Source organism: Myxine glutinosa, chromosome 2 (genome assembly GCF_964187855.1).
Source record: "Myxine glutinosa chromosome 2, kmMyxGlut1.1, whole genome shotgun sequence".
NCBI classification, from domain to species: domain Eukaryota; kingdom Metazoa; phylum Chordata; class Myxini; order Myxiniformes; family Myxinidae; genus Myxine; species Myxine glutinosa.
In genome coordinates, this window is record NC_136262.1 from 120,552,995 (window position 1) to 120,568,037 (window position 15,043).

Genomic DNA, 15,043 nt, shown 5'->3' on the forward strand with positions numbered 1-15,043 from the left:
CGGCGTTTCCTTTGTGACACCGGCGCCCAACTGAGCGTCATACCCGCCTCCGAGCGGGACAGGCGGGACGCCGTTTGCGGCCCCTCTTTGGTCGCTGCTAATGGCTCGGCCATACGCACTTTCGTCCCGCGCGATGTCACCCTCTGCTTCGGCAGCCAGCGCTTTCAGTGGACCTTTGTGACCGCCTGTGTCCCCATGGCTTTGCTGGGCGCCGACTTCCTCTGCGCGCACGGGCTGCTGGTCAACGTCAAACGACATCGCCTTGTCAACGCCGAGACCTTCAGCTCCCTGGCGTGCACGATGAGCAGCTCCGCGCCGACCGAACTGGCATGCGCCCTCCCGACGGCGAACGAGTTCGCACGCCTGCTCGCGGAATTCCCGGCCCTCACGCGTCCGACGTTTTCGGCCGTCGCAGTGTGGCATGGGATCGAGCACCACATACCCACTACGGGCCCGCCGGTCTCCGCCAAGGCCCGCCGCCTCGACCCGGCCAAGCTCGCCGTGGCAAAGGCCGAGTTCGACGCGTTGGAGCACCTCGGCATCGTGCGGCGCTCCAATAGCTCGTGGGCCTCACCACTGCACATCGTGCCAAAGCCGGGGGGCAGATGGCGCACGTGTGGCGACTACCGCCGCCTCAACAACGCTACCACCCCCGACAGATACCCGATCCCGCACATCCAGGACTTTTCCGCCCGTTTGGCGGGACGGGTCATATTTTCCAAAATTGACCTGATACGGGGATACCACCAGGTACCTGTCCGGGCGGCCGACGTCCCGAAGACGGCCGTCATCACGCTGTTCGGTCTGTTCGAATTTTTGAGGATGCCGTTTGGCCTCAAGAACGCGGCCCAGGCGTTCCAGCGCTTAATGGACGGCGTGCTGCACAACCTGCCATTTCTTTTCGTCTATCTGGACGACATCCTCGTCGCCAGCACGTCCCGCGCCGAGCACCTCCTCCACCTCCGAACACTGTTCGGTCGCCTCAGCGAGCACGGCTTAATTGTCAACCCGGCCAAATGCCACTTCGGCACGACGACCGTTGACTTTTTGGGCCACCGCATCACCAAGACCGGGGCCGTGCCGCTGCCGACCAAGGTCGACGCCATCACCACGTTCCCGCGTCCCCGTTCCATCAAGGCCCTACAAGAGTTCCTCGGCATGGTGAATTTTTATCACCGATTCGTGCCCCGTGCTGCTCAGCTCATGCGGCCCCTTTACGAGGCCCTCCGGGGCAAGCCGGCCAAGCATGACATCGTTTGGTCCACGGCCTTTGCGAGCGCAAAACGGGCCCTCGCCGACGCAACGCTGCTGGCTCACCCGGTGCTCAACGCGCCCATCGCCCTCACTACGGACGCCTCCAACTACGCGGTGGGCGCCGTCCATGAACAATGGGTGGACGGGGTTTGGCAGCCACTTGCTTTTTTCAGCCGGCAACTCCGGCCGAACGAGTTAAAATACAGCACGTTCGACCGCGAGCTGCTCGGTCTATTCCTGGCCGTTCGCCATTTCCGACACCTCCTGGAGGGCCGCCCGTTCACGGCTTTCGTCGACCACAAGCCGTTGGTCTACGCAATGGCCAAAGTCACGGAGCCGTGGTCGGCCCGCCAGCAGCGCCACCTCTCCGCCGTGTCGGAATTCACCACGGACATCCGGCACGTCGCTGGCAAAGACAACGCCGTGGCCGACTGTCTTTCTCGGGCCAGCGCGAACGCGGTCCACCTCGGCGTGGACTTCGCGCTCATGGTGGCCGACCAGACCACCGACACCTCGGTGCAGGCCCTCTGGGCGGCGGACACGGGCCTCCGCCTGGCCGACATCCCCTTCGCGGGCACCGTCCTGCTCTGCGACGTCTCCCAGGGCCAGCCTCGCCCCATCGTGCCCGTTTCCTGGCAGCGCCGCATCTTCGCCTCCATCCACGGCCTTTCTCACCCGGGCCGGAAAGCTTCTCAGAAGCTGGTGTCGGCGCGTTTCGTCTGGCACGGCCTTCGACGGAACGTCCGCGACTGGGCCAACGCCTGCACGGCCTGCCAGCGGGCCAAGGTCCACCGCCACACCCAGGCCCCACTAGCACCTTTCACCGTGCCTGCACGGCGTTTCGACCACGTCCATGTGGACCTGGTGGGTCCCCTGCCCCCATCGCGGGGGTTCACCCACCTGCTCACCATGGTTGACAGGACCACCAGGTAGCCGGAGGCCGTGCCCCTCACCTCCACCACCACCGCCGACGTGGCGCAGGCGTTCATCGCCACCTGGGTCGCGCGCTTCGGCGCACCGGCGGACATCTCGTCCGACGTTCACGTCCGAACTTTGGGGCACGGTCGCCCGCTCGTTGGGGGTCACGCTGCACCGCACCACGGCCTACCACCCCCAAGCCAACGGGTTGTGCGAGTGGTTTCACCGCTCCATGAAGGCCGCACTCATGGCCGGCCTTCAGGACGACGGTTGGACCGACCGGCTGCCGTGGGTCCTTTTGGGCCTCCGCACGGCCCCCAAGGAGGACCTCCGGGCGTCCGCCGCCGAGCTCGTCTACGGCCAGCCGCTCCGCGTCCCGGGCGAGTTCGTGCCCGACGCTACCAGTCCCTGGTCCGCCGCACACCAGCGCTCGGACCTCCAGGAGGCCGCCCGGCGATTTGCCCCCGTGCCAACGTCCCGCCACGGTAGCCCCCAGTCCTACGTCCCCCCGGCGCTTCGCACAGCGGAGTACGTCTTTGTGCGTCATGACGCGCACCGGGGGCTACTCCGGCCGCCGTACGACGGGCCCTTCCGGGTCCTGCGACGGGGTGACAAGTCCTTCGTCGTCGACGTCGGCGGGCGGCCGGTCGGATCTCTGTGGACCGCCTCAAACCGGCGCACGTGGACGTCGACCGACCACCACGGTTGGCCCTTCCTCCGCGGCGAGGCCGCACCCCATCCACAGTTCCCCACGCTCGACCACCCACCACCAGATCGGACCCCCCCCCCCCCCCCCCCACGACCCTCCAGGGGTCGCTTCGGCCGGGTCATCCGGACCCCCCTTAAATTGACCCTGCCGGTGCAGGTCGATTCTGGAGGGGCGTGTGTAGCGGTTCCCGCTGAATGTACACAATCGCCTTGCACCTGCCAGGACGCGGCCATGGCGCGATCGCCATGCCGGGCTCGTCCGGACGGGCCCAGACGCGCCTCTCCTGGGCATGCCCGGACTCGCTGTTCCCGGGCAAGCCCGAACCTCCCGGGCACGCCCGGTCTCGTCTTTCCCGGGCATGCCCGCTCTCGCCTTTCCAGGGCTCGCCCAGAGCGCCCGGGCACGCCCAGCCTCGACTTGCCAGGCCGTGTCCAGGACGCCCGGGCATGTCCAGACTCGCCTTTCCAGGACTCGCCCTTGACACCCGGGCATGCCCGGTCTCGGTTTTCCCGGGCAAACGCCCCGGCATAAATGTGTATATATATTGCTGCCCGATAAACGGGCTTGTCAGAATACCTGAGCTGTTTTGTTTCAATAAAGCAACTCGGACGAATTCCGTCTTTGGTCGCGTCAATTCTTTCGACTCGCGTTGGAGCGCAGCTCCTTCAATACCAGCCAAAAATGTTTTAGTCGAATTCCTTTTCCTAAAAATCTGAAATTGCATACACCTGATCTATGACCCATTTGTATTGAAATATTAAATTTATGACATGATAGGTCACATTGTTTGGCAGCCATTTTGGATTGAAGGAAAATATTAAATAATTATATCTTAGAAACCGCTCACCCTATCGATGCGATATTTTACAAATATCATCTAACAGCACTGTTGCATATGGTTTGAAAATGGTGATGTCATAGGTCACATATTTTGGCAGCCATCTTGGATAGAAAAACGAACCTTATCCGATCAACACAAAACTTCACAAACGTGATCCATTACCCATACATATGCAGAGTGATGGCATCTACCCGTTGTGGGACTATGCGGAGGCATATTAGTGACAGTCGCATTGTTCTACTTTATTCAAATGAAAGGCTTAGTAACAGCAGAGAGGCCATACCGGAGACTTCTCATCTTCATCGACTTGACCAATCTGACCAACGTCGCTTATTCGATAATATTAAATGAATAGTTAGGCATGTGCAATGGTTGATGGGACCCCATCCCTCACCCACCCTAAGAGGAGGACCTGCCGGTCAGTACTGCAACCATGATGAGGATGATGTAATCAGTCCACCGAGGTTAAATATTGGGCTTAGAAGTAAGCAAGCGCTTCAGTACGGCCCATGAAAACTAAAGATGTCTCGAGAGAATCTTTAACAACAAATACCAAGTTTAACTCAGCTTTAGCATGCATGGCTCCTCACCAAGTGGGGGCTGCAGCAATCCCCCCGCTTGTTCCCAGGAGCCAAGCGGTGCAAGATCGGGGCAGTCCGTCAATCTCCAGAAGTCATTCTTGTTGTCCGATCCATCCAGACGTAATCGGATTCGCGCACCGCTGACGCCGACGACGCTGGCAACGCAAACGGAGCCGACATTCCGAGGATCTGGAACTTCCAATTTCATCCCCACTTTGAATCCGCATGGTGGAGGAGTAGAAGCCTGACAGAAAAACAACAAAAAGGAAAAGAATGATCTCAGAAACTAAAGAATAAAGCAAATGGAGGGTTAGCAGTGAGATGAAATAACAAACATACCTGTTTAAAACAATGAGCAGGTGCAGCTAAGGCACCAGTTTCTCGAAGATAATCGTCCCAAATGAAAACTATGGGACAGAAAATGGGAAAGTTGGAAGGGTTGGACACCACGAGAGCAATTGCAGCGATACCCTCAGCCACTCTCCTCTTCTCTTCTAAAAAAGAAATTATCATTGCAGATGTACAAATGCAAACACTCACAGGTACAACCTACACCTGCACTCGGTAAAGAGCACACCTCCACCAGGCTGAACACTTTACGGTTTGTATACCACTGATGGGTCAGATCTGGATCCGACATGAAGAATCAAAATCGAATCGGCTTCTTCTTGTCATTTACCCAGCTCGTCCACCTAGTTGTCACAAGTCGTCCACAACCTCTTTTGAAATATCGTGCTATGTATCGGTTTTGGCCCCATCACTCCATAGTGAAGAATCACTTTGAATTGTAAAGATTCGCGTATCTGGATCCGTATTTGGATCTTCACCAAAATCGAATGATTCGTCCTCGTCACACACCCAACCTCTCATCCAAGTTTCGTCGAAATGCTAAGAAAGCTGTTGTTGGTAAGAGGTACAAGTTCGGTCCCACTTTGTCCCGCCCACATGCTTTTCTTTACAGTATCACGTTCGAGCTGACGAGCAAGGCAAAAAATATTAACATACTCAAATGATGATGAGCAAGGCTACGCTGCAGCAGTAGTAACAACAGCAACAACAATTACGACAGCCAATTATGTTAAGGTAAAAACCACCTTTAGAGGCCATTTTACCCCGCAAGCGGGGGTTGGCCTTTTTCGGGGACCGTGGTTGTTGTTGTTTTTCGGTCCCCTTTTTGAAGCAATGTTTTACGGCCGGATGCCCTTCCGGCCGCCAACCCTTTTTGTCGCCTTTTACGACAAACAGGGAATTACCAGTGAGCTGGTACTCAATTAGCCGACCTCGGAAGGATGACAGGCTGAGTCAACCCCCCTGGCGTTAATTCAGCGATCGACCGGGATTCGAACCCAGGATCCTCGGATCCTAAGCCGGCACCCTAGCCGCTAGCCCAACACCAGGGTTTCCCTGTTATATTATGTTATGGTAAAGTATGTTATGTTATGTAAATTATGTAAACAATTATGTTAAGGTAAAAATAAAAAATAAAAAACACCTTTAGAGGCCATTTTTCCCCGCAAGCGGGGGTTGGCCTTTTTCGGGAACTGTGGTTGTTGTTGTTTTTCGGTCGCCTTTTTGAAGCAATGTTTTACGGCCGGATGCCCTTCCTGACGCCAACCCTTTTTGCCGCCTTTAACGACAAGCAGGGAATTACCAGCAAGCTGGTACTCAATTTGCCGACCTCGGAAGGATGACAGGCTGAGTCAACCCCCCTGGCGTTAATTCAGCGATTGACCGGGATTCGAACCCAGGATCCTAGGATCCTAAGCCGGCACCCTAGCCGCTAGCCCAACACCAGGGATTACTGGTGTTGTAATCCAACATGTTAACCAACATGTTACCAACATGTTAACACCAACATGTTAAGGTAAATGCATTAAAATATCTAAAATGTGTAATGTAAATTAAACAAATCATTTTATTGTGAAAAAGACTGTCTGGGGAATATTCAAACTGTTCAACAATGAATAGGATATCGGGACAAAGATGCAGATTTTCAAAGTTTCCTGTTATTGGGTTTCCATGCCTGCCTTGTCGACTTGTTACATTCACAACAATAAGAAATATGAAAGGATTATTTTATTAATCTCGATTAACCAAATTATTTAACAGGCTTAAAGATGTTAAGCCTCTTAATTTAGGCCATGGAGTTCCCCATGACACATTATACAAAACTTCCTCTTTCCATCTCTCAACTCCCTCCCACCCTGCTTTTTTAACGGTGTAGCCCATATGACAAAGCCATCTAGAACAGTGTTTATCTGTCCGTATGTATGTATGTATGTATATATGTATGTATGTATGCATGTATGTCCCTCACAAACGTACACCAATCAGAGCTGAGAATATGGTCACATGACAGGGGTGATGTGATGTGATTACGTCTGTCATGTCATTACAGGGTACAACGGCTGACTCCGACACCGCCATTTTAATTCCTATGCCGTTCAGGCAGAACATATCATCGAACCCGTCATATATCACAATTGCCATGCTCTACCTCTACGTTTTTCATTCAGTGTGATTCACAAAAAAAACCGATTGCCAAAAATTTTCACCAAACTCTAAAAACGCATCCTGGATCTTCACCAAATTCTAATAACGCATTCCGGATCTTCACCAAATTCCAATAACGCATCCCAGATCTTCACCAATTTCATATAATGCATCCCAGATCTTCATCAAAATCTAATAATGCATCCCCGATCTTCACCAACATCTAATAACGCATCCCAGATCTTCACCAAAATCTAATAACGCATCCCAGATCTTCACCAATTTCATATAACGCATCCCAGATCTTCATCAAAATCTAATAACGTATCCCAGATCTTCACCAATTTCATATAACGCATCCCAGATCTTCATCAAAATCTAATAATGCATCCCTGATCTTCACCAAAATCTAATAACGCATCCCAGATCTTCACCAATTTCATATAACGCATCCCAGATCTTCATCAAAATCTAATAATGCATCCCCAAACTTTACCAAAATCTAATAACGCATCCCAGATCTTCATCAAAATCTAACAATGCATCTCTGATCTTCACCAAAATCTAATAACGCATCCCAAATCTTCACCAAATTCTAAAAACGCATCCCAGATCTTCATCAAAATCAAATAATGCATCCCGGATCTTCACCAAAATCTAATAACGCATCGCAGATCTTCACCAAATTCCATATAACGCATCCCAGATCTTCACCAATTTCATATAACGCGTCCTAGATCTTCATCAAAATCTAACAATGCATCTCTGATCTTCACCAAAATCTAATAACGCATCCCAAATCTTCACCAATTTCATATAACGCATCCCAGATCTTCATCAAAATCTAATAATGCATCCCCGATCTTCACCAAAATCTAATAACGCATCCCAAATCTTCACCAAATTCTAATAACGCATCCCAGATCTTCACCAATTTCATATAACGCATCCCAGATCTACACCAAAATCCAATAACGCATCCCGGATCTTCACCAAATTCTAATAACGCATCTCGGATCTTCACTAAATTCTAATAACGCATCCTGGATCTACACCAAAATCAAATAATTTCGTCCTTATCGCACACCCTGTCCAGCAAATTTTGTCCAAATCTGTCCACAACTTTTTGAGATATCCTGTTCACAGACAGAGAGACAAACGGAAGGGTGGAAGGGTGGAGGTAATAATATAGTCGATTATAAAAACGTGTTTTTAATCAATAATGGTGTCACACTCAGAAATCTGATGTGTGGAAGAGGATACCCAGACAACACCATGGTGAGGCTCAGCATTGTTATATGCTGTACTAGCAGGGTTACCTGGCATTGTTATATGCTGTAACAGCAGGGTTACCTGGCATTTGTAGATACTGGAACAGCAGGGTTACCTGGCATTGCTATATACTGGAACAGCAGGGTTACCTGGCATTGTTGTCCCCCGTCGCACCGCGGAGCGAAAGGGGGACTATGGTTTTCCCCTCCGTCCGTGTGTCCGTCCGTCCGTCCGTCCGTCCGTCCGTGTGGGCATGCGTGCGTACATGCGTGCAGGCGTAAGCAAAGGACCGCATTCGAATTTGGTGTGTGGGTGCGACCCACGTCAAAATCCAAGATGGCCACCGCCATGTATGTCTGATGCCATGTATGTCTGAACCTTGTGAGCGGAATATCTTGAAAAATAAGCGAAGTACCAACTTCTAATCTGGTGTGTGGGTGTATCTAGTCACAAGGAAGAACGGTATTGAAAATTGGGTCGCCACGTTAAAATCCAAGATGGCCACCGCCATGTATGTCTGAACCTTGTGAGCGGAATATCTTGAAAAATAAGCGAAGTACCAACATCTAATCTGGTGTGTGGGTGTATCTAGGCATAAGGAAGAACCCTATTGAAAATTGGGTCGCCACATCAAAATCCAAGATGGCCGCCGCCATGTATGTCTGAACCTTGTGAGCGGAATATCTTGAAAAATAAGCGAAGTACCAACTCCTAATCTGGTGTGTGGGTGTATCTAGGCATAAGGAAGAACCCCATTGAAAATTGGGTCGCCACGTCAAAATCCAAGATGGCCGCCTCCATGTATGTCTGAACCTTGTGAGCGAAATATCATATCATAGCATGTTTTCTGCGTCTTCCACTTTGTCAACTCACATCACTTCCCCGACGGGGGACCTAGGCGTAACGCTTGTTATATACTGTAACAGCAGGGTTACCTGGAATTGTTATATACTGTAACAGCAGGGTTACCTGGCATTTGTATATACTGTAACAGCAGGGTTACCTGGCATTTGTATATACTGGAACAGCAGGGCTACCTGGCATTTGTACATTCTGTAACAGCAGGGTTACCTGGCATTTGTATATTCTGTAACAGCAGGATTACCTGGCATTTGTATATACTGGAACAGCAGGGTTACCTGGCATTTGTATATACTGGAACAGCAAGGTTACCTGGCATTTGTATATTCTGGAACAGCAGGGTTACCTGGCATTTGTATATACTGGAACAGCAGGGCTACCTGGCATTTGTATATACTTGAACAGCAGGGCTACCTGGCATTGGTATATACTGGAACAGCAAGGTTACCTGGCATTTGTATATACTGGAACAGCAGGGCTACCTGGCATTTGTATATACTGGAACAGCAGGGTTACCTGACATTTGTATAAACTGGAACAGCAGGACTACCTGGCATTTGTATATACTGTAACAGCAGGGTTACCTGGCATTGGTATATACTGTACTAGCAGGGTTACCTGGCATTGGTATATTGTTATGTCGGTGGGGTAGCAATATGTAGAGCCAGATAGGTCTGTGTCGGTAGGTATTCGTCTGTCGCGGTAAGGAATCTGACCTGTAATAAGTTCTGTGTGTTTAGGCGTTTTGTCGGTTAAGAGTATACCTGTGAGCATACCAGGATGTTCGAGTGATAAGTAGCGTAGGGATTAAAGAGTAGCGCCCCTGTGTGTCACACCTGGTAGCTAAACCTTTGTCCCTTATGGCAATGCACACCAACATAGACATGTAGTTAGGTCCCAAGTGCAACACTAAATAATTCCCTTCCCTGACATGACTTTGAAAGACGAACAGGCAAGGAAACCAGGCCGGGGCACCGCCGATGATGGCCGCCGCCAATTACACCTCCGACAGGCCTAGCCACATCGAGTGCCATGCGCTATGACCACGGAACAGGGAACAGTGAAGGGGCAGCGCGGTAGGCACGGACCTCCAGCTGGCGAGTCGGTGGAGGGCACTGATTGGGTGGCGCACCGGGGCTGACGTCACCACCGCGGGAAGGTTACTTAAGGGTGCGCCGAAGGACATTTTCTCTCTTTCTCTCTTGCTCTCTTGCTCTCTTGCGGTTTGTGCTCTGGAGATTCCTGGCCCTGGCAGTCCCGGTGCGGTCTCGAGTAGAGAGAGTCCTGTCCCTGGTTGCGTTGGCTCGCAGTCTTGGCCCTGGTTAAGTTGGCTTGAGAGTTGGCTTATCGATCGTGTGTGAAGATCGACCTCGTGGTGCTTGGAGTGGCGCTTGTGCGGGAGCGAGGCTCGGTGCTGTGAACGGGCCTAGCGACGCGTGCGAGGCGGGTGGAGGATTCCTCCACGCCGGAGATTGAAGACGACAAGACAGATAAGACGACCTCCGCGTACCCAATTACATAACGGACGTGTTATTTTGGTTGTTCACTCCCCCGTCTGTATTTGACGTCAGTGTGTGGGACCCCAATTTCGGCTTTTTATTTGATTACCGTCGCGTTTCATTGTTATCGGGTTCTGTGGAATAAATCTTTATTTTTGTACATTTTAATTCGGTGTCACGTGCATTAATTTCCCTGCAGCTGCCGTCGTTTCACCAAGGTAAGCGTTTTTACCGCAGCCTTCCATTTTCCTTCTTCCTCCCGCGTTTGATAGTCAAATCCGTGTTCGGTCGTCGCCTCCATTAAATCCGTTTAGGCCTATCCGCAGTCTCTGGTGTTAACCGGAGTCGCACGACAATATACTGCAACAGCAGGGTTACCTGGCATTAGTATATACTGTACTAGCAGGGTTACCTGGCATTGGTATATACTGTACGAGCAGGGTTACCTGGCATTGGTATATACTGTAACAGCAGGGTTACCCGGCGCTGTTCTGATCATGTTTGAATTTTGAAGAAATCAAATTTTTGTTTTCTTTTCTATTTTTTGTGGGTACTGGAAACACTTCCCCACACCCACAAAGGAATGGGGAGTTGGGGATCATTTAATATTAACTTTCATATCGCTACAAAGGCTAAGGCTGGACAGAGGGATTAAAAACCAAATCGAACTGTTTTTTTTTTCTTTCAAACGTTTCTAAAAAAAAACTTTTTTGCCGAACTCCATGGGAATCACTGATGAACCTGTTAACGTTTGACAAAGATGTTTGGCCATCTCTAAGAAACAAGGTGACATACAGACGCACATTCAGAAGGCTAAACATCTCTCTCATGGTGGAGATTCGCACCTACTCTCCATTTTCCTTCACATTCTAAAACAAGAAAAAGAGCAATCAGAGATAGCAAACCCTCGCCAGGATGTATTTTCAGTGTTTTTAAGGCTTTTGTGTTAAAACAAATATGGCGGCCGAAACATGTGACCGATGACGTCATCATTATTTTTTTCTAAACTAATTTATTCCTCGATTATGCTCAAGAAATGTTCATCTTGATCGGATGAAGTTTTGTACTTGTCGGATTATGACGTCATAATGGAGGCACCAATGACATCATCATTAACATATTTTATTCCCCATGGAGAGTTCTTTACAATGAGCCATGTCTCAATTTTTTCTATTCAGCGCTTTCGAAGATATAGAGGTGCAAAGTTTTTCGGTTTTTCCAAGATGGCGGCCAAAACACGTGACCTATGACATCATAATTATCTTTTAAAAAATTATACAGGTGGTGTTGCACCTATGGTGAAAATCCCCTGTCAATCGGACCAACGGTTGCAGAGAAAATCATATTCATTCTGTGCGGACAAACAAACAGACAAACGGACTCGAATGCAATACCCTCTCCTCTGGCGAAGGTAATAAAGCAGGTGGCACCGACATGTATTGGTCCATTTGAAATTATTTCCCATGAGGAAATTGTCAACTGAACCAAAGGAAATTTGGAAACAAAAGGGTGTGATTACCGACTTCACGATAAAGGTTTAATTTGTTCATGTAACTTCCCTTGCACCCAAATATTGCAATCACATGTGCATGTCACAATTTTCGTTATGTAAGAATGTACATGCTACATACACACACATGCACGTGCTACCAAAATACCTGACGGAGCCGGTGGTGGGGCAGTTGGACGACCTTTTGGTCTTTCCTTTTTCACACAAAGATCTGTAAAATGGGAATAAGAATTTGTTCCACATCTTTCACTTCCTCCGTCCTCATTACGTGCCTCCAGTTACAACAACAACAACAACAACAACAAAAACAACAACAACAAAAACAAAAAAACAAACAAAAAAAACTTACTCTCTCTGTATTTGATCATCTGATTGCTTCAATCACCGTCTAACTATGCACAAACCTCGTGCACTCGATTCGTCTGTCTGCGAAGAACAAAAATGAAGGAAGCAAAAGGTGTGAAGAAAGGTGAAGTCACTTACCTGCGGTCGTCATTTTGTCTATCTGAAAAAAAAAATACAAATTAGCAATAAAAGTAAAAAAACAAAGCAAATCCACAAAATGAAAATCCAAAAGATGGAGTATTGCACAAAGACAAACACGTGCCAAACCAAGCACAGGGAAGTGTCCCCACAACGCACACGAGTTTTCCCATGACCACACTGGGTTTGAGTGCCCCCACGAGCTCACCACAACCGTGCTATGTACGAGTGCCCCCAAGACTGTGCCACATGCCAGTGCCCTCACTCTCGCCCTTGCGACAATCCCACACGTGAGTGTCCTCGTGCTCATACTCGCCCCGGTACTACATGTGGGCATCTTCACGGGTTAGCGTGAGCCCGCGGGTGCCCTCGCATTTGTGCCGCGTGCGGGCGCCTATGCCACACGAGGGCGTCCCCGTGCCCTCGTGCCGCGCAAGGGCGCCTCCGTGCTGTGAGATGCGCCTCTGTGCCCCCGTTTTGTGCCAGGGAGCCCCTGTGCCCCCATGCCTCGCAGGGGTGCCCCCATACCATGAGACGTCACCTCTGCAACCCATGCCGCACCCCTGTGTCCTTGTACCATGCAAGGGTGCCCCTGTGCCCCCGTCCCTCGCGAGGGTGCCCCTGGGCCCCCTGTGCCTTGCGAGGGCGCCCCTTTGTCCCGTGCAGCGCCCCTGTGCCCCCGTGCCGTGCAAGGGCGCCCCTGTGCCCCCGTGCCATGCAAGGGCGCCCCTGTGCCCCCGTGCCATGCAAGGGCGCCCCTGTGCCCCCGTGCCATGCAAGGGCGCCCCTGTGCCCCCGTGCCATGCAAGGGCACCCCTGTGCTGTGAGATTGCGCCCCTGTGCCCCCATGCCTCGCAGGGGTGCCCCCATACGGTGAGATGTCACCCCATGTAACCCATGCCGCACCCCTGTGTCCTTGTACAATAATGTACCAGGCAAGGGTGCCCCTGTGCCCCCGTGCTGTGAGATGGCGCCCCTTTGTCCCGTGCAGCGCCCGTGCCCACTTCCCTCGCAAGGGCGCCCCTGTTCTCTTATGCCGTGCCCCTGTGCCGTGCCAGGGCGCCCCTGTGCCCCCGTGCTGTGCAAGGGCGTACATGTGCCCCCATGCTGTGCAAGGGCGTACCTGTGCTCCCGTGCTGTGCAAGGGTGCCTCCGTGCTGTGAGATGCGCCCCTGTGCCCCATGCCTCGCAGGGGTGCCCCCATACGGTGAGATGTCACCCCTGTAACCCATGCCGCATCCCTGTGTCCTTGTACCATGCAAGGGTGCCCCTGTTCCCCCGTGCCCCCTTCCCTCGCGAGGGCGCCCCCGTGCTGTGAGATTGCGCCCCTTTGTCTCGTGCAGCGCCCCTGTGCCCACCTGCCTCGCGAGGGCACCCTTGTTCTCTCATGCCGTGCCCCTGTGCCCCCATGCTGCTCACGGGCACCTCTGTGCCCCTGTGCCGTGCTAGGACGCCCTGTACCCCCATCCCACTCATGCCGCCCCACCAACCTACACAACGTTCATCTCTGTGCTAAAACACATCCTCCACGTGGTATCTCCACCATTCTGCATTTATTGCATACGATGTACATAATGCCTAATACGTTTATTACCATGCTGCACACCATTGGTTCCACATGTTACACACCATGGAACATCCTACACGTCACACACCAAGCTACACACAGTTGTGCACACTTTGTTGCACAATGACCTGCACAAATGTGCTTCCCACAATGCACCACACACACACCTGTAGGTGTTTCCCAGCATTCTACATACAAAGCTGTACAACGTGCTCCATTGTCCTGCACGCCATGTTCTACACACACACCACCCTTACCTTGCTGCACACCTATCTGCGCATGTTACATATTGCACTACACACCGATTTGCACGTGTTTCACATTGTACGACATACAATCCTCTACGTGTTACACACCGATCTGCACGTGTTAGTGTTACCATACTATACTATACCCGAAACACCAAGATACACGTGTTACACACACACATCTCCAGTGTTACACATCGTCCTGCATATGTCACATTTACAATGGGGACCGGAAATAGTGGGGAATGTGCACGCGTTGTTCTTTACATCGGCACTCACCTCAACGCGCCATGTCGCTTGAACGGAATGACGTACTTCCCTGAACACGTCCACAAACGTTATGACGTCAATTATGACGTCTTCTTGATCTTCTTCTTCTTCTTTAAACCACTTCAGAGCCAAAGGCTCTATATACACCACACCGAAAACAGGCCAATGCTATAACTATAAGAGAGACCTTTGACCTCCAAACCCTTATACATATTTCTCTGTTTCTTCAACAATATTTAGTACATCTTTGCAGAGTCGAGGTAGTTGTGCCTCAACCGGTAAAGTACATCCATGATCCATACAAACACCTTGGTGACCAATTCCCACTTCTCCAATATTACGAGTGGCAATAGTAAAATAATTATCATGGAAGAGCTGCGACCTTGGCACGTCACAGCTCATATTATAACAAGAAGGACCGCACTGTGACTGTGGTCAGTCACAATGCTCGACAAAATCCGGTTACGGGCCGATTGGGAAACGTGCGTTTGCAGACTTAAACATTGTGCGTGCGTGCGTGCGTTTACGTGGGTGCCT

The 15,043-nt window shown here is 51.1% G+C and overlaps 1 protein-coding gene across 3 annotated transcripts in view; it reads right to left on the reverse strand.

Annotated features, from left to right (window-relative positions):
- LOC137421324 (polycomb protein SCMH1) overlaps positions 1-14,568 on the reverse strand; it is a 59,348-nt gene extending 44,780 nt beyond the window's left edge. Inside the window, exons 1-5 of one of the 3 annotated variants that reach the window (XM_068107251.2) lie at positions 14,516-14,568; positions 12,422-12,443; positions 12,087-12,149; positions 4,643-4,710; positions 4,313-4,547 (exon numbers count right to left, since the gene is read on the reverse strand). In XM_068107251.2, the coding sequence (XP_067963352.1) occupies positions 4,313-4,547; positions 4,643-4,710; positions 12,087-12,149; positions 12,422-12,434 (379 nt within the window). In that variant the 5' untranslated portion in view covers positions 12,435-12,443; positions 14,516-14,568. Of the gene's footprint in view, positions 1-4,312; positions 4,548-4,642; positions 4,711-12,086; positions 12,150-12,287; positions 12,399-12,421; positions 12,444-14,515 lie in introns of those variants that run through there. The other 2 variants (XM_068107249.2, XM_068107250.2) reach the window with 2 other exon arrangements.
- Between the last annotated feature and the right edge of the window lie 475 nt (positions 14,569-15,043).